General features: G+C 42.9%; 1 protein-coding gene across 2 annotated transcripts in view; it reads right to left on the reverse strand.

Moving 5' to 3' along the window:
- The window catches only part of fam172a (family with sequence similarity 172 member A), a 150,925-nt gene that overhangs the window by 81,557 nt on the left and 48,382 nt on the right, over positions 1–20,986 (reverse strand). For both annotated transcript variants that reach the window (XM_041043266.1, XM_041043265.1), the window contains exon 7: positions 11,145–11,363. In XM_041043266.1, coding sequence (XP_040899200.1) covers positions 11,145–11,363 — 219 coding nt within the window. The remainder of the gene's footprint in view (positions 1–11,144; positions 11,364–20,986) is intronic.

Here is a 20,986-nt window from a genome sequence, read left to right on the forward strand (position 1 = left end):
CTTGAACTTTGTAAACCAGCTCTGACAAGCACAGCTGTGGAATTAAGAAACATTTAAGGTGTCCAGCCAATGAGACTGAAATATCAATAGAGTTGTCAGACTCTTAGAAATTTAATGCTACAGCATCAAAACTGGCACCCTGGGGCCAGCCTAAAAGAGAGAGGCATAAAAGAGAAACAAAAAAGTAGTGGTGGCCTGAGGTGATTTCTATAAAGAGCCACACTTCAGCAGATCAATAAGTCTTGCATATTGCAAATGCCCTAAATGTAAAACTCAATAGCCTGGGAGACGTAACGTTTAAATCTTAATTTGTACCCTGTTGCTGAATCGATGGCCCATCTATACGCCAGTAGAGGCATAATGGGAAGACACTAGGGGAAGGTCAAAGGAAAAAACAACAGAGAGGGGAGATTTACAAATGCATATACAAAAAGTACACACACAGTGTTACAGGGTGCCTCCCATGCACACAACCACAAATAAACCTACATATGTTCACATTCTCATCTGCAGGCACACAGTCATGCACACACATGTGCAGGACACAGACACGCAACTAGAAGACATGTTTAATTAACCAGAGATGTAAGCGCTTATCCGGGGGCCTGGAAAGAACAATAGTAAAAGTACAGGCGAGAAAAGGGCATCCGTTAATGAACTTGTGACATTGATTTTAGACTTTGATTTCCTATCAAACTGTCTGGTTCACAATAGAAATCAACAATACATTTCCACACAAAGTTACACTACACATGGTGCATTGTCATCTAGAAACACCTGTATCCCTAGGTCGCAACACCACACTGTATTTTACATAGCACCTTACTGGATGCGAACATGATATACACACACACACACAGGCTCACACACATTTCACTTAATTAGCATACAGATGTATATAGAAAAGAATATCTCGAAATAAACAAACACATGGCCTATAGAGAATGTAACCTCATCTGTTAATTGAGTGTCAAACTCTTCCATGTGACGCCAAAACAAATAATTAGTGATATGAGGTAAAGGACAGAGGAGGCGTCTTAGGAGACCATCCTGCTTCTGAACAGTATATTATCACAGAAAGATAATTACTTCAACATTCGCTCTCACAAAGGTGGTAACTGAGAAGAAAGTGTGGACTTAGTGCACTTACACCCGTTACAGAAAATATGGTTTAAACTTTACTTTCAGAAGAAAGTAAGGCCGCTTGTGATTTGATGCGATGTTTTCGCTTGCACGCATCTGTGTGTACAAGTTTGTGTGCAAGTGTGTGTGTGTGCTTGTACTATTTGATGATGTGCTGATGTGTGTTTTTGTTGCTGTGTTTGTCTAGAGGTAAATTAACCTGTCAGAGTGTTTGTGTTTACTGCTAGATTAGCATGAGGGGGTTGTAGTGTCAGCACCCACCTCCATTCACAGAGTGTGATGCAAGAGCAGGCAACTCTGCTCTGCCCTGCCCTTCTGCCATCAGTGCGGCGCATGTGCTTGTGTGCGAGCACGTATGTGTTATCCTGCGCGCACGGAGGGGCTGGCTGAAGCAGAGTTGTCTGTCTGAAAGGCTGTGGCATCAAAGTCCTTTGAAGTCTCCCTCCTCTCTCCTCCGCCATGTCACCCTTCATCTGTGAAGCCCATTTCATTAGCCTGCCTCCCTCCCTCACTCCGTCCTTCTACCTTCTTTATCTCCTCTGCTGATTCCACCTGTTCTTCTTCACACTCCTCCGTCTCGTGTTTTGTTCACCTCTACACTCACCTTTCGTGACAACGTCTGACATTAGGCATGGTTTGGCACTGTACAACTTCATGCATGTGTGTGGGTACATCATCAAAACTTCCAAAACTGCTGATATCAACTGACTGCGGAATAAATGTGGCAATGATTGATAACTGAAAAATTTTACTTTCCAGTCAACCTGAAGACAAGATTAGCGCTTTTATTTGATGCTATACTACGAATAACTGAAATAATTTTAAGAAACATATTACACGTTTGATGTCTTCATGGTGGCAAATGAGTCCCCCCCATGCTCCTGACTCCATCACACACAAATCACACACAAACATGCACACAACAGCACACATCCCTTGCCTACATCCTCAGCGGCAGGCGACAGAGTGACTGACTACCTGGCATTGCAGTGTAGTGAATTATCTAAACAGCATTTGCATATTGTAGCAATTATTTCCTGGGGTTAATTAGCTGCAGTAGAGCACACCGCCCTGCGAGACCGGCTTCCTGTCACCAGCTCTCACACAGTATCTTACCTTATTTATTTATTTTCCACAGTGCCCCCCCCCCCAAACTCCCACCCCCCAGTTTGTTTGTGTGTATTTGTGTGTGTGTGCATGTGTGTGTGTATGTTGTGAGTGCATCTGCCAGCACTGTCAGAATAGTATCCCAACTGCACACCTGTTGCCAACATCCTTCAGCCATGACTGTCAAGGGACATTTGAGGGTGTGTACTGTTTGTGTGTGTTTACCGAATACATAGTGATCCATACTGTCCCCACAGAGAATATAAAGTACAAATCTGCTCCCTAGACAGTCTCAGGGCCAGACAGTCTCCAGATGATGACAGCTAACTTTTATCAAAAAGAAATAAAAATGGCTAGCGAGCTAGAGAAAAGGAGATGGATAGATAGAGAGTGTGCAAAAGAGAGTGAAAAAGACAGAGATAGAGAGAGAGAGAGAGGGAGAGAGAGAGAGAGAGAGAGAGAGAGAGAGAGAGAGAGAGAGAGAGAGAGAGGGCCATACATGTTGGAAGGTTTACAGTATGTCTGTGTGTCTAGCAGAAAGAGACAGCATGAGAGAAGTTTGACAGGTTCTCACAGCTCTGGACTTGGAATTCATGAACATCTTGCCCCCCCCCTCACACGCACGCGCATGCACACGCGCGCACACACACACACACGCACACGCACGCACACACACACACACACACCTTTTGTGCATGCAAACAGAACTAATGTGCATTTATTGTCAGTCATCATCACTTCTAATGCAGACAACTCCCTATAGTACAATCTTGTGTAAGTACTTTCATCATACAGCGTGTGATTTAAGTGATATATGCTCACTTTCGGACAGCTCAGTCAGTACAGCGAGGACGCTGCTCAACACATCTTTGAGCAATATACTCTACATGGACCATAATTATACTCAAAATAAGAATACACTGAGTTTTAATACAACTCCAAAGGCTACAGTGAGTCAACGAACCAAAATGTGGTTTTAGCCAAGTTCCTGCTACGCAATCAACAGAATGCTGATTATGTGTTATAACTTACGTCATCATTAGAACTGCTCAACAACCTGCTACGCGACATTGTGCATGACTATCTACCTCACTTTTAGCCCATAAGTGGTTCCAACTGTTGAATGTGTTTGCCTTCCAATTGTCTAGTTTCAAGAATTTGTTCAATTTAGCTCTTTCCATTACTTGCACAATAACAACTCACACTTCATTCCAATGCCACACATAATTGCATGCACCCTTGACCACACGCACATACACAAACAGGCATGCTAAAATGCTGCATGCGCACAGATTGCAACTCACATACACACACATACACACGCACATTTTGTTTCCTCAAAAGTTGTCCGGTCCAATACTTGCCCTGTGTTTATTCACTGTAATGAGAAGCAGAGAGAGGAGAGCGGAGGAGAGGAGTGTGCTGCAGCCAGAATAACAGCCCCAACGCCAACACAAACCCAGTGTCTGACCAACACAGGAAACAATGAATCTAACAACATCAACACACTCTGACAAACAACCACTTCAGACCTCCCTGCTCCTCCCTTCTGCTCCTCCTCCTCAGTCATCCAAAACACACACATCTTCAGAAAACTTCCGAGGAAGCTGGAATTTCTAGTTAGGAGACGGTGAGCTGTGTGGACCGGATGGAATCTAGTGGATAAGAGCCATTCTACTTTCTACACTCAGAAACCTTTCAGTGGGAGCCAGGAGTGTCAGGACAGTGTCACGGGATGCCTAAACAACTTTATTGGGTTTGGACTCTTTCGCCTGGGTAGTGCTGGTTCCAATCTTGCAAAAATGTCAATAAGTATTTCAAGGTGTGAGAGTGAGAGCTGAAGTGGAATCAAGAGTAACACAAACACACATCACACAACAATATTATCCCTTCCTGCAAAGAAAGAGGTAGAAACAAATTACTCAAATTACACAGGAGCTCTCTCACTTGCTCTCATTCGCTGTCACCCTTTCTCACAGACAACAAGAATACACACACAGACACAGACAAAATCTCTGACTGACTGACTGATCTCTCTCAGTCTCTCAGTCCTCTCCTGCTCTCAGGCCACACACTCGGTAAACTCACCTCCAGTTATTACTTTAATATATCCTGATTAGCAAGGAACAGGACTGTTTTCATTTGGCCTCATTATTAAATATTAAATAAGCAATGTACATAATTACATGTTTGGCATTAGCAAAGAGATTATTAGAGTGAGTTAGTTTGTGTTTGTGTGTGCGTGATTGCGTACATGTCTCTGTGCACACAATTAAAAAGTGGACCTCAGCGACACCTGTTTGCAATTGCATTCTAATCAATGTCTGGGATGTGTACTCCTTCGCCATCTCTTTTCCCTTTTTCCTTCCCTTCCTGTCTTTGTTTCTTTCTGTACTGGCTTTTAAGGCAGACAGAGAGCTGAAGCTAGCTAGAAGCTGTCTGGGAGATGATGGGTCTGCTAGAGTGGGGGAAAGGAAGGTATGGAGCAAATTAGCGGCAGAGATGGGAAAATAATGACTGTGGCATTGTGGGTAATTAGCAGGTATGGTACCTATGGAGACTTGGGAATATAATGATGTGAGAAAGAGACAGAGAAAAGGGAGAATGAGGTGAAAAACGTGTGCAAGACTAACAAAGGGGGGGTATGTGTGTGACAGAGAGAGAAATGTATGTGTAGATGTGTTATTCAACTTTGCAATGAGATATACAGTATAAGGAGAGAGACAGAGAGAGAGACAGAGAGAGAGAGAGAGAGAGAGAGAGAGAGAGAGAGAGAGAGAGAGAGAGAGAGAAGAGAGAGAGAGAGAGAGAGAGAGAGGGTGCCAGAGAAAGGAGAAAAACTATAGTGTACATGTCATCCCACGTGCAGATTAGCGTGCTCAGACTGTATACAATAAAATAGCATGACCTTGATGGGGTCAGTCCGCTCTGACAATATTTGCCAGGGCATTGTTTCAAATCAATAACTCATTAACAAAGTACAAAGGAAGTTGCTGTGGGTTTGTGAGATTCTTTATTAGAAAAGAGCGGCTGCGGGCCAGAAAGGTCATCGCTGTGACATCTCGGCTAGCCTCGCGCTGCCGCCCGGATTGTCAGGTGAAATTACTGCGAGCCATTAATTGACATAAGGCAAAGGAGAGCGGGCAGGCAGACAAGGCTGTGTTTGTTCCAGTATGACCCTGAGGTGCTGTGTGCGTGTGTGTGTGTCTGTGTATGTCTTTATTCGGGTCAGCCTGTATCCACAACAGGGTTGTGTGCAGAGAGGAAAAGAGAGAGAGAGTGGGAGCTCAGTGGGTGGGGAGGTGCGAGCGAGGGCAGGATGGATGTGTTTGATGGTTGACCTGACTAGAAGATTGGGAGCAGGGATCTGAGACCAGCTACACTGGTTCTGCCTTGAGCAAACACACAAACACACAGGTATGCGTACACACACAGATGTTATGTACAAGACATTAACACACATCCAGAAAGGCTTGCACACACTAACAAGTACAAAATGTAACAGACTCATTCCCCTTTAAAACTTTGAGAAGTCAAATGCACTCAGTTATACACAAAATTCAAACGCAAGGAGACAAACCTGAAATTAAAACACACCACACAGCACAGTGTACTTGTACTGTGGCCTTAAACATGAAAACTACACTCTTAAAGACAGATACACTTGCGCACAGGTCAAAGATTTTTTGCTACTACACTCACACAGAAATACACACCCAAATACAAAGATGGCATCTAGCCAATTTGTTCTCCGCACCAAGCAGGTGAGCTGCCCTTTAGCTCTGGTCATTGGCCGCTCCTCTGACCAAGTTCAGAGGTTAATCAAGTCCCTACCTGTCCTTGGAAATGCTGAGCCTTACCTTTTGGCACGACCACAGGCCAAAGGTCAAATAAACCCTGTCTGTATAATTGCTCGTGGGCCACAGACTGGGGCAAAGGGGTGAAGGTGACAAAGAGCAAAAACCCAGTCCCATAGAGAAACACTGTAGCACCATGTCGAATACAATTACCTGTCTGTGAGCTTGTGTGTCCATGTCTTAATGTTTATAATCAGGTTTTGCTGTGTGTATGTGTGTGTGTGTGTAGGTGTGTGTGCATGTAAGTTAGTGAACCCTCAGGACGTTTTGTAGTACAGTTTGAACACGGGGATACAGGACATCATCTGCTAAGCACAGACAAGGACAAGGATCTCAGCCGGCCCCTGTGGACAGCTGCAGCTGGGAATAATGGGTCTTGGAGAGGCAGGGGCTAAATAATGGATGCTCCTTCCTTTAGGAAACACACTCCACAAGAGTCAGATCAGTATGAGACAGTACAACACCCCTGTTCAAGAAGTTGAATACAAAATACTCCAAAGAGTCCTGAAGGGGAACTGAAGACAGAAAAACAAAAGGTATAATATGCAAAAACAAAAAAAAAAAAAACCCTAACCCTAACCCTTAAGAGAGGGTCTTACACCAACTCTATCCAGACAAAGGGGTAAAAATTGTTTAAAATAAATCAAATAAACAATGCTTAGAGAGATAATATAAGCACACTAAAGAGCATTTTCCTCCAACATTTGCCTCCCTTATGTTTGATTGTGAAAAATGAATAACCGGAGAGAAAAGCAGAGGGGTGTCACAATGAAAGCATTCACTGTCCCCCACTCAGTCATATAGATTTCCCATTCTTGAAGTTGCGCTGAAGCTGAATATAGTGGGAGAGAAAGAACAGTAGGAATTGCCTCAATCTGCTACTTCAAAATATAACTGGAGTGAGGGCCTCTCACTCTATATCTCTCTCTCTGAACATTTAAGAAACATACAATGTGAGATGCTAAATGGAAAAGCGTAAAAATCTAAGAGAGAAAGAGAGAAAAGTATTTCAGTCATTTATAAAAATAAGTGGTGCTTAAAAAAAGGCGAAGCTCTGTTTTTTTGTCCCCCTTGCTCTTTTTTTTCCCCTTCTTCTTTCCAGGGCCTGCTGGCCTAATCCCAGCCAGCCAGCCTTGGGTGAACTCTTTGGAAGCTTCTTAAGCCCATGAATGTGCCTTTTGTTCCTGCCATTCCTCCGCTTGGCTGACAGAAAATAGCTAACTGGATTACTGCTAAAATTCAGAGTAAAGTGAACTCCCAAACTTCTATATGGCAAAGTGCTAAGAAAGCAACCCCCCCCCCCCCACCCCAAACCCAACCACTATCCTCATCAGCATCCCTCCGATCAGACTTTCTATCCCTCCATCCCTCCCTCTGTTCTGTCTTTCTTCCTCCCTCCAACATCCCCCTAAAAATGGCCCAGTGGTGTGTGATCTGGAGAAGAGGAGAGGAGAGGGATTAGATAAGGTTGAGAGGTTGCACACTATGAACCCAAGGCTAAAAAGTAAGAATCCTAAAAGCAGTTAAGAGCTTATTAATGTGTGTAAGGAAGCGTATTAATCAACTCAACTCTATCAGGGGCCTAGTGTGTGTATGTGTGTCAGTATCAGTCTTTGTGAGGCAATGTAGTAAAAAAGAAAATGTACAATCTTATTTTATGACTCTCATAGGTATGAACACAGAGCAAGACAGGTGTTAGTTAAAGCTTTTGGTGTTTTTTTTGTGTAATGTTGGATTTGATTATATTACGAGGAGTAGAGGTGTATAGATGTGAGTGTGTGTGTAACTGAATGGCTGTGTGCAGGTGGTCTGGCAGCTCAGCGGGAGTTAGAGCGAGAGGTGTAGTGAATAAAAAAGGCTTGTGTATATGTGTGTGTCTGTGTGTGTGTGTGTGTGTGTGAGTGCATGTGTCTTGGGTGGGTGTTTTTAAAAAAGATGAAAACAGCCCCGCTAAAGAAGTTTGATTTGATCCACCACCCACCCCGACTAACAGAGGTGAAGGAGAAAGATACACACTTTTTCTCTCACACACGCACACAAATGTCAAAACCTTAGTTCTTTTTCCACCTCCTTTACTCTTTTGTCCGCCGGTATGTGTGCGCCTTTGCATATCTACATACATGTTTATGAGCATGCGTGTGCGTGTGACAGCTTACTCTGGCCCGGACAGAGGCAGAACACCGAGGAGCAATGCAGTGCAGGAGGAGGAGTGGATGATAGAGCCGAGGTCACACACACTAACATCCTGCTGACTTCTGGGTCAAAGGTCAAAATTCAAGGGGCACCAACACAGAGCCAGCCAGCTCACTCATTAATCTTTATCCTGAGTCTTGCAATCCCTGCAACTGAGGACAAGTGTATTTGGCTGGAAAATCTAAACCTTCTACATGACCTCTATTTTTATGGTTAATGAGGATAATTTTGTATTAGGCTGCTGGTCTTTAAAACAGACACAGAAACCAATTTTTTTCGTCCATTTTTTAAATGCCATAACACTGAATACTGCACTAGTATGGAGAGCTAAATCAATTATCAATGTGCTAGCTTAAAGTATATTCAAAAGAAAAAAAAATGTGACCTGACATGGCCGGTGTGGCATTTGCTTCAGTTACTCATTATGTTGCCTGTCCTGACTTCCATCTCATCTAGACTGTTTAACTGTGCTGTATTTTTGAGACACTGCAGTCTCAAAAGGACACAGCACTACGACAAACCACCCTTGTCTCAATGCATCTGACCCTGTCCAGCATGCATTATGCAGCCAAAGAAAGCAGAGCCCTTGCTGCCCTGCTTTTAGATTCTGGTCCATGTTGACATATTCGCATCACATAATTTCTGCAGATTCATCAGGTGCACATTCATGCTGTGAATCTCCTGTTCTACCACATGTCAAAGGTGTTCTACAGGATTCAGATCTGGTGACTGTGGAGGCCACTGAGGTACAATGAATTCATCATCATGTTCATGGAAGCGGTCTGAGATGACTTTTGCTTTTTGACATGGTGCATTATCATCCTGGAAGTAGCCATTAGAAGATGGTAAACTGTGGCAATAAAGGGAAGCACATGGTCAGCAACAAAAGTCAGATAGGCTGCGACAACCTGAGATGCTTTTCTGCTCAGCACATTGTAAAGAGTGGTTATCTGAGTTACCATAGCCTTTCTGTCAGCTCCAACCAGTGTGGCCACTCTCCTCTGACCTCTCTCACCAACAAGGCATTTACATCTGGAGAGACTCCGCACAGTAGATGTTTTCTGTGTTTCGCACCAACTCCAGAGATTGTTGTGCATGAAAATCCCAGATCAACGGTTCCAGAAATATGCAAACCATCCCGTCAGGCACCAACAATCACACCACGGTCAAAGTCAATGGGATCATATGTTCTGATGTTTGGTGTACAGGTGTTCCTTATAAAGTGCTCAGTGAGTGCATGTATTTGGAGAAGAAGTGAAATCATTGTGTGATATGCTAATCATTCAAGTTGCACCCTCATAATAAAACAAGTTATTAAAAGTTCCCATCATCATAATCTGAACAGGATGTAAATGGCATTTTATATAAACACACGTGCAATATACTAGGCAGACACACTAGTTCTTGAGAGTTGTGATCATGATAAACTCACATGCAATAAGCATAACATTTCAAGTTCTAATTTACTGTTGCTAAATATAAAACATACAAAGCTGACCGTAGATGCAAGTTAGCTTCTCTATATAACTGTAAACGACATGATGGATTGTTTACCACAAGGCCTTCATGTCAGATAGTGTAAAGCAAGTTCATCAGCTGAATGATGGGGAAACGGCACACATGTGAAGAAGTGCGATAGAGTAAGATAGAACTGCGGCTAATTATCCCTTATTAGAGTGTGTGTAAAGGTACTGCCGGGGGGGGGGGTTGAGAAAAAAAAGCCTGCGTTGACAGCTCACACGCCACCCGTTAGTCCCACACCAGCCCTAACTCTTGTCAGACACCAGAGACTGACGTATTTCTCACACACACACACAGACAGACAGACAGACACCCACCCACACACACAAACATACATGCATTACTGTGACACTACTGCCATCAACCAAAGTTAATCGATAAGGACACTTTCCCTATGAAACCCTGCGATGGGAAGAAGTCTAGCTCATTGTGCCCATAATTTTTAAAATGTTACTGAGTGAAAGCTTTTAAGAAAAAAAAACTGGCTGGACCCCACTGAAGCAGCATATTAAGAATTTTGTTGGCAGGGGTGAAAGAACAATATTTTCATTTCTCATCATTTTGGCCATATTTCATTTCACAGTGAAGCTAGATTTACGCAAGAGGTCACTTCCTGTGTTTGACCACAAGGTAAACTGACCGAGCTAGGTGCCTCGAGCCGCTTGCGTGTATACGCAAGTGTATATGTGTGGGTGTATGATTAGGGGGTGTACAGTCAGTGTAGAGTGATAAGAATGTTGCAGTGTGTTTGCAGAGTGTGTGTTAGGGAGATAATAATCCCAGCGGTCAACAAGAGTGAAGGGCCAGAGCTGCACTGACCAGCCCACCATCTGAGAGAGAAAAAGAGAGAGAGAGGGAAAGAGGGAGAGGAAGAGGGAGGTAGCCATGTGGTTAACACTTGCTCACTGAGAGGCGACTGGAGCACGGCCAACCTCTTCACACACAGGCTGACCACACAAGAGCCTCTCTTTCTCCCTCTGCCTCCCATCCTCCCTTCATCCCTTGTTACCTAACATTTCCTTCCCTCGCTTCCTAAGCTAGCCGCCTCCCACCCTCCTCCTCCCCGCACCTTCCTGCCTCTTTTGTCTCTTCCAAACTTGCCTGTATTCCTCCCTCCCATTTTCTCACCTAAGTCTCTTCTCCTACCTCCTCCTACGACCCTTAACTGTCACTCCGTCCGCCTCCCCCATCATGTCTGTTTTTGATGAACATCCATCCTTCTGTCCCTCCGCTCCGGCTTTTCAAACGTTTCCTTCCTGCCTTCCTTTTCTGTTTCTCCTCCCTCTCTCCATCCTTTCGTCCCTCCCTCCCTCTCAGACTTACCCGTATGGGGATCCTTTCGGTCTCTGTCTCCTTCTGTGGGTTACGATACTTCTCATAAAATTCTCTCTTCTTTTTGCCCTCTTTGTCATCTTTGCGTTCCCTCTTTTCAGCAGGTTCGTCCGAGGGTTCGGTAGGAGAGGGCAGGGGGGAGGACTTGGCTGGCTTCTCCACCTCCAGGTAGTTCTCGTTGGGGTTGAGCACCATCACACCGTAGCCCTCCTAAAACAGATAAAGAATGTGTATGAGAGCCATGGCGTCATCTACATCAAATGCAGTTCATCATACATTTTGCAAATTCATTAATTTCTATATATATTTAGTATATTATTACACACATTTGTATAGACCTTTCAATCAACCAACAATCAAAATAAAACCTAAAAATGAACCAGGCTGAGAAAAAAGGGAATGAAAAGAGAGTCGCAAAATGTCTAAAGAGAGGACTTCAGATAGTATATCAATAAAATAGCAGGATCTTCGGGCTGAGACGGGAAAAGAACATGAAAGATATGTGTATATGTGTGTGTAAAGGAGAGAGAAAGAGAGATCTGTAAAAAACAACAAAAAAAAAAAACACATGTATATTATGCCAGAGGAGATTGTGCATTATTTTTACATAATTCCTGAAATGTTCAGATTTTTTGTTTTGGTCCTTTTGAAAATGCCTGTATAACCTTTATTAAACCTAAAGTACAACTGTTTGATAGAACAGGGTTTGTTTTGTTTTTAGATGATTGTTCTTATTTTTTACTTTGAGAAAAAGCCAATATTAACTTTGTCCAACCTACTAGCTAAAATATAAATTGATATAACACCACATGATAATATCAGCTACACTGAAGCGCAAAAACGTAACCTGCTCAGTCTAGGTCTGGTAGCGGCTCACAGTGTTTAAGAAAGAGCTCAGTAGTGGATCTCTATGAGCAAATAATACCGTAACGACACTTAAAAGACACACTTTGTGAGATGACTGAGGAAAAGATGCAAATCCAGACTGAAAGAAATGGCAGAGAAAGAGACAGGGGAGAGTGTCACTGCGGGGACAAGCCTGAGAAGTAACTGGGGGATTGGAATTCAGTGACGGTGGTTTCAGTCGGTGAGTAGCATTTAGTGACTCCAAAGGCCATGTGTCACTTAATATCAAACCCAATCGATCCCACCATCACTCAACCAAAGAGTTAGCCACAACCGCATAAGCATCTGTGTCTATGTGCATGTGTTTGTGCGGATGTGATTCGAAACTTCTACAGACAGAACTAAAGATAAAAGTCAATTTTTTTTTTTTGCATGAAAATAAAATTTGAATTAAAATTAATAATAATCAGTGCACTACTTCAAAATGCCAAAAATGAAAAGAAGAGTTAAGAAGAGTTAAAAAGAGTAAAAAATGTAAGAGAACAGAAACCCAAGTGGTTATACTAAGAGAGAATGACAGAAGGGAAATGTATTGTGGAGAAGAGGAAGTTTTTTTTTGTAGCCTGTTGTGACTTCTTCAACTTTGAAGCCATTTTAATTAACTGTGTTTATTGTCCCAAGCACTCTGAAACTAAAGCAGGAAATGGATGGATTCCTGTTTCACTTAAGTAGTGCTTTTCACACACAACCACCAAAATATATGGGTATACGCCTGTGCACACGCACGCATCACGCAAAAGACACACACTAAGGAAGACGAAAGATATCAGTGCTGACAAAAAGACCTTTAGGATATGTGGGAGGGGGTTAAGAGAGGCAGTGTCGCTCAGCTTCCAGTGCAAATCGCCATCACACACACTGTCTTCTCAAGGCAGCACGTCTCCTCTTCCTTAATAAGTGTTAACACAATGTGCTCGTCTTCCGTTGACGCAGCATGTATCTGTGTTCCTCCTGTGCCCATCGACATCAAACCTGCCACACACCCCTTGCCTTAGCACCTGCCGTGTGTTGACAACAGCAAAATGACACTTTCTCACTTGTTCAGATTATAAAATTAGTCTGATTCTCACTCTGTTTCAGATTCAGACAAGGCTGTGCTTCCCTCGCTGGACATATTTGTAATGTAAAACTTGTTATTAATATAAAGATTATTAACTTAAAAAAAAGCATAAACATTAGGTGAGAAGAAAATTGAACATTGAACAAATTGCTTATTAGATTTTTAGTATGTGCTTTAAAAATTAATTTACTATTACATCAGCTTTTAAATGCCACTGAAAATTCAATAAATGTATCCTTCTCATTTCAGCTTTAAAACATTTTCTGCACAATGGCATCTGCATGACGATGGGTTGTAGTTTTGTATTTTACTCCAAGGCACGGTAGGTCTAACTAATTTTGCAAGTGATTTATGACTTTAAAAACTACATGTCCATGTAATTCTGTGTATACAAATTTTAGGCAGATGACATTTTCCCAAACCTGGATTTTTTTTTTTTGTTAGTCTGTGCGTATGTGTGTGTATCCATTGTAGAAAAAGTGAAGTTGGAGAGGTAATGGATGAGGATCTATTTAGGAGACTTAATTCAGCTCTCAGACATCACAGAGACATTTGTCCGCAAATACAGAAGTTAAGACACACAAGCGCACATTCAGACAGATGGATTGCCGGATGAAACAGAAATACCGGACCGGGTGACGGAAGAAAAGGACAGAAGAGGGAGAGGGGAGAAAGAGTAAGAAACACAAAGGAGAGATGTGGATAGATTGTAAAATGATAAGACAGACTGATAGAAAAGAAAGGAGCGACAGAGGGATGTAGCTTAACCAGATCTACACCAGCTTTGTGCCACTGCCCACTGGTGGCAGCCTGATAAAATAACTGACAAGACCAGTTCAGCCTATGGCAACAACATTATAAAAGAGATAAAATTTCAAATCAATAAATGAGTCAGATCAAAACTCTTAAATAATATGCATATATATGAAAAAAAACTAAACAATAAGAGAATTGTCCACTGCATTTTAAACATGTTTTCCAAATCAAATGGAAGGAAAGAAAGACAGAGACGAGATGAAAAGCTTCTTGTATTTCAACACCATCACATCACTTTGTGTGCATTTCTCCTTTCCCCTAATCTCGGTTCACAAGGCCAAAAGTTAATGGTTTAGCAACATTGGTCTACATGTTCTGATGCTAACCCCGAGTGGCCTACAACTATGTTTAGTCTTCAGTGCTCTCACCCTAACCCTTACTAGTCAATAACCCTTCCTGGCCTTAAACACACTAATGCTAACCTCAAGCAGCCCCCTTCCTAGCCTTTAGCGTCCTTATGCTAACCCTGAGTGGCCTATAGCCTATGGCCTTTCCCTTGGACAGGCTAACGCACATAACCGAGCTAACGCTGCTAACCCTTTCAGCTGTCCAGTCACCCAGAAGCACATTGCTGTAAAGGCGACTAGTGTCGTCGGCGTATTTAGTCTGGAGGAGCAGGGCCGGCAATTTCACCTCTATGTCGGAAACAATCATTTACTTGAACACTGAGAGGTCTGTGTTGGTGTCAGGACAACACTGCTCTCCCTGTCCAGTCACTTCCTCCTCGTATTCTTCTCTCCATCAACCAGAAATGTAACAATGAGTCTGATGCTGGTGGAGTAGGCACAACAGAGCAACCGGGAAAATTTGATCCCTTTTTTTTTAAATTCTAACTTTAATTGAAATAAGATTTTTCCGTAAATGTATATTTTTTTATGTGAAAAAAATGCTACTGTGATTGTATAATTGGATATACCAAACCTTTCCGCACACACAAAATAACAAAAGCTTTAGAAGAAAATAATACAATATTCAAATCAACCAGCACAATGTCAACGCTTTCCCCAAAACCCTCAGAACTAACTTCTCTCACAGAGCTCATGTTCATCATCCTAGTCTTTGTATTGCTTTGTGACAGCTAAATCTTTCTGCCATACACCCTTCTAAAGTTAGGTCATTTGGTCTTTGTGTTTCTAGCTAACTGTTAAGTCCCCCCCCCCAGCCCCCGCCACACACACACACACACACTGGATGCACCTGCTAAATCTGATCTTTGTGCTGTGATGTGCTGTCAAAGTGTGAATCTTACACAAATGCACATTGCAAACCTTGGGTCACCCTGCTTTTTATACAACTAAATCTCTCTCTCACACATTGCTAACACTGGGTCACTTTGCCTTTGTCCTATACACACACACTGTCTCAAATAAAGCAGACACACATGGTCCTCTAGCGTTGGGTCAGTCTTGTCTTTCTGCTGCACTGTGCAGGCTAAGTCTCTTCCCATGCCCTGTGGGTGCCCCTGTGCCACCACCACACTGAGTCCCTGCCCTGGGGCCAGCGGTCAAGAGGGTCGCCCCGACCCCTCTAAGGGGGGGCACCCCGACCCCCATCACCCTGCTCCGGACGCTCCTTAGCGCTCCTTTGTCGGCCTGTCCTACACCAGATAGCACAACAAAGGCTGCCGCTGCTACGGAAACCAGGCCTTGTCTCATCATCGTGATGGAACCCTTCCTCCGTCATCCCCACATGCAAGATTGTGAAGTCCTTAAAAACCCAAACAGCCCTTAGTATCCACAAGTTACTGAGAAAAAAAAGTTATAAAAAAGGAAATAACATATTCTTAGGCTGTAATATAAATATCATGAGATGATGCATTATTTGTGATTTATTATTATAAAACAGAACCATACTGTGCTGTTTAGCAATACCGTTAATACTCTTTGATGACACTGATGTGCCCTCTTTATGGTCAAATTAGATGCCGTTTGTCCACTAGAACTTTGATGGTAACAGATCATTATTTTCTCTTCCAGTCGCATTATTCAAAAAGAAAGCGGACAGTGTATGTTTGTGTGTGTCTCTGTGTACGTCTACATGTGAATGACTACACAAGTGCGAGGGAGAGTAAATAAGATGCCCCTTTAAGACAGCAGCGCCTCTATTTTTCCAGTGGCGTTGTAATGAAATGAAATGTGTCTAATGTGCGGGAGCAGGGAGAGAGGCAGCCGGAGTGAGAGGGTGTTTCATCTGTGCGTGTGGAGCTCAGCGAAGCTTTGATGTGAGAGCTCTCATGTAGTGAGCAGGGCTTTGGGCACAGGGAAAAGGACAGCACTTGACAGGTACAAAGCATGGCTGATAGCGGTCACGGGTGCATGCAGTGAGGAAAGTGGATGGTATGGTCGCGTGAATTTGAGGTTGTATGTGTGGCTGTTTGCTGAATAGGAGCATATAAATGCTCTCCTTAGCATTGCACTTGTATTTTAATGTATTTGTGTATCCATGCGCATGCATCTTACATCACAAGAATCAGCGTGCAGCCTATAGGTGTCCATTGAAATTGGCTCTCGGGCAGCTTACTTTATTAGTTTTCTGTCGGGGGGCTGTTAGGATCAGGGCAAGCGGCGCTCCCTTTTCTCAAACAGCCCTCGCTCCACTTCCTTGTTTCAGCAATACGCAGCTCCCGATTTGCTGCTCAGGCTTGACTGACAAGGAGGAAAGGGTCACCCAGCATGGCATACCCAATAAGACGAGGAGGAGGGGAGGGATGTCTGCAGGCTACAGTCGGGTTTGAGATCTGAACGAAGCACAATGGCTGACCGAGAAGAAAGGCTAAGTTGGAAAATAAGCACGAGCGAAGCGTTGGCGTCACAGTTGGTTCACATTTCAGTTACTAGTGGCTGAAATGACATCAAATACAAGTTTTAAAAAACTGTTAACACGGAGACATAAAAAAAATAGAATGTTCCTCAATAAATAGGTATGAAGGAGCTGAGAGAGAAGGTAAATACTGTAATAACAAGTACACTCTCACTCTCCCTCTCTGTCAGGGCCACCCTGCTCTGTGTGACCTTGTCTGTCTCAGTCTCTACGTGAGCTTTTTTTTTTTGCATGCAGGGCCCCTTTATCCATCTGATTCCCCTCTTTTCTTTTTCTCTCTCCCTCTCTTTTTTCCCACTCCCCCTCTCCCTGAGGCTGACATACCACACAGATCGCACAGTACTGTCAGATTAAGTCACGGTGCCCCCTTTCTCATTTTAACACAGCACCAGTCTGAGACCCCCCCATACCCACCGAGCACACGGCTATGTTTCTCTGACAGCAGAAGGGTGGAAGAGTACTTACTGTACCACAGAGGCTATGAAAAGACATGTGTGGATCTTAGGGGTGATGCGAGAGGGGATGAGACGGGATTGTCATCAGCCTGTCAGCTCAAAATCAATCATCCTCTTGATAAAAAGTGATACCCAGGGGGGAACATGCGAGTACTCGCAGAGAAGATCTAAATGTTTCTAAATATTATTATCTTAATTTTTTTTTTTTAAAAAAAGGACAAAAGACAACATAGATGAAGACATGGTGCCCAAACTAAGCAGCATAAATCGCAATACGTACACAACATACATGTGCACGACTTGCTTTTTTTTTTTTTTTTTTTTTGATCCACTTGACTCCACATGCCTGTATGTTTAAGCTATCAATTGAACAGCCAACACAAATGTTTACACAGGAAAAGTAAGACAAACTGGAGCTTCACCTCCCCATCTGCCCTCTGAGTTAATTTTGAACAAATCGCCCACTGCATGGTTTTCTCTTCTCACAAAGAGTACACATTTAATTAAGTTTCTTTAAATTCAACTTTTCACTTCAAGTTCAAAGACTGTATTCGGTGTTCGCCTCCACTAATGTAGTCGTACACTAATTTGGTCAAAGTAAATAAGACTGCGGTAATGATTATCTTTTTCTTGATCTTAATGAGCACAAATAGTTTGGGTCAGAATAAGAGGCTAACCTTTGGAGCTAGTCAAGTAGTTGCGTCTGTAATAAGCAGCAGAGTTTTTAACCTTGGCATGGATGTCTGTGCTCATTTGGATATTGTTTATATGTGGAGCTGAATATTTATAAATGAGTTCAAAGTGGAGCAGTGGGGTGGAGGAAGTGGAGAGAATAGCACAGCTTCTGATCCCTGATGCCTCAGCTTCTTTTCATGCTCGCATTTACATTTCTTTCTCTCTGTTTCACTTTCTATTTCTCTCTTCCTGTCTCGCTCCTCCAGACCTGTCTATTTTCAGCACCTTAGTGAAAGGATAGACATAAAGACAATCACACAAACAATGTTGAGTAACCCACTCAGTGCAACGCCAAAGGCAGTTTATGTGTCAATTATTTACCATTCTCAATGTTTGTGAATTTGTTCAGCTACTATTTATGCTCAACGGTCGATCAAGCATCCAAGAGTCTGGACAGGCGCTGCCACATAAACACATACATGACACTGACACACACGAGAGTTCGGAGGCTTCATCTGCTCTCAGCACGACGCACACAGAGGGAGGTGCAGGGTTGGGAGTGGGGGTTGCTAGATTGGGGGTGGATGTAGCATTAATCACCGTCCAGGTGGAAATTGTCAGAGCTATCGATTGTGCAAGTAAATGTTACACAAGTCATTTGTCAACTTTTTCTTTTTCTTTTTTTTTTACCTGTGTGTCATTCGCAAAGACACAACTGTGAACATACGCTCACCGACACTGAGATTTTAGAGCTGTCTAACCAGATGTGTGATCAGCAAACTTTAAAAATCAGAAAATGAAATATTTAAATGAGTCAGGTCTCAGCCGGCAGTGTTTCTTTGGCAGATGATCAAATTGGTTGCATAATAAATTAACAATATTTCCAGTGTACTTTAATATTACTAACACTAATGTGAGCTTGCCACATACACAGTGTACAGTAAGCAGGAAGAGTCCTCAGCCCACGGAGGGAAAGCTATGGGGAAATAAATACAGGAGGCTTATTCTGACGCCGTTAGCATTTTGATTTATATATTCTATATTGTCTCCCCTAAGCATACACATGTATTTTTAATGAGGGCACAGAGAGATATAGATCATGGAATGATAGGTGCCTCCCTGCCCTCCTGCCTAACTATTTAATGTATAAATCAGGGAGAGAGGAGAGCAGAGAGGGGGAGCTGGAGAAGCTACAAAAGGAGGGAAGACAGGAGGAGTGGAGACGTCCCAGGAGCAACCCTGTCCTGAAGGCCACTAATAACTGTGCAAGGAAGGAAGGAAGACAAAGCCGAAGTTGAATGTGCCTTGGAAGGAAGGAACACAATGCTAAATGAAGATGATGATTATAATGATGATGGTTATAAAGACGTATTTGGCTGCTATTCAAAATCTCATTTCTGAACAAGACTGGAGAAAAATAAGGCATCTGACCTCTGCAGTGATGGCGCAATACACACCTCTGATAATCATGACGATAACAATGACACTAAATGACGCCAAAACGTGAGTATGTTTTTCAGTTGGACTGAAGTTGAGAAATTCCACCACCGTGTGAATTCTTAAAGAGCGCTGTCGATGAATGTTTCTACTTCACCATCTGGACAGGTAGTTAGTGCGTTAACACACATGAACACACACACGGTGGGTGCGAGACGCATGGCCATATGCACAGACTGAGCCAACTGGGGTCAATGGTAGGACATATCTAAACACTGTAGACACATGAACACATGTATGCACACATGTGTATCCACAGGCATATACCCATCATAATGGTAAAATGATACATAAGCAAGTGTGTGTGTGTACCATGGTAAATTACTAAGAAAAAAATTAAAGTACATCTGTCTGCTAAAATAGAAAAAACTTCCCATTACAACTTAATACATTATGTTTTAATAGTTAATAGGTGCCATTTCACATACAGCTCTGCAAATAATGAGTTAATAGATCATGAAAAAATATTTTTTAATTCCAAATTTAGATTTTGACCACCCAGCTGTGTTGAAAAAATGTAGGTGTGCCGTGTTGAGGGTCATCTAACAGTAATCGGCACTGTGTTGGTGAATAATGAGACTATGCTGTTGCGCCCAGGGTATTAATCTTACTGAACATCACAGGACCACTATGACCTCTGTGGGCCAAAGGTCAAAGAGGAGTCCCTTCACCCCTGCCCTGTTATTGTGACCTAGGAGGGAGAGCCACAGAGAGAACTGGTGGTCCTGCCAACATTGCTGACTGTTGCTATGTGAGGTGTGTGAGTGTGATATTTCATGTTAAGTGTGACCTTTCATGAGATGAAATTTGCTATCTTATATGTGTAAAATATTCATTTCTATCTGCAGTGGTACTGTACACTGTCAGAGTGTAACAGGCTACAATCATGAAACCTGCAATAAATCTTAAGGCCACAGCATTAGCACACACAGACACACATCCACAGTGACACACAAACACTCCAACAGTCCAAGAGTCTGACCTCTCTCTAAGTGGAGTTGCACCACAGGTCCATGAGTCACGGGAGGTCGCCACAGCCAATCACAAGCTGTGTTTGAAGTGTGAAGGGTAAACACTATGGCTGCTCTGTCCTGCCATCTACTCTGCTTATTTTCACAGGATGTAACCTGAAAAAGAGGTGGCGGAGAATATATTGTAGCTGTCTGTGCGTACGCATGTATGTGCGTCTGTGTGTTCCAGCACATTTTCCATAGTGTCATTACCACATGGCTGGGTTTATGCTTCACAGCACACACATGGAGCTACGCATGTAAGTTGGAATCCCCTTCATCCTCTCGCCATACGGCCAAATACACATGGAGAAATCCATGCTGTGGCAACTAAGGAAACCATGCATGGAGCAATAGACATTTTCCTATTAACCCAATGTAGCCTTCAAAAACGGTTGAAAGCAATTAACCATGGAGAGCGGCTGTAAAACACATCCTCTCTCTCTCTCCAGCTCTCTCTCTCACACACAGGCCAACCCCCTCAACCCCACAGCCACCACAATCCTCACTAGAAGCTCTTTCAAATCTACTACTTTTTTTAAGACCACCTGTTGTCTATTATTTTTACATACTGCTTTTCTCATAAATCATAAC

This window comes from Toxotes jaculatrix, chromosome 7 (genome assembly GCF_017976425.1).
Source record: "Toxotes jaculatrix isolate fToxJac2 chromosome 7, fToxJac2.pri, whole genome shotgun sequence".
Taxonomy (NCBI): Eukaryota; Metazoa; Chordata; class Actinopteri; family Toxotidae; genus Toxotes; species Toxotes jaculatrix.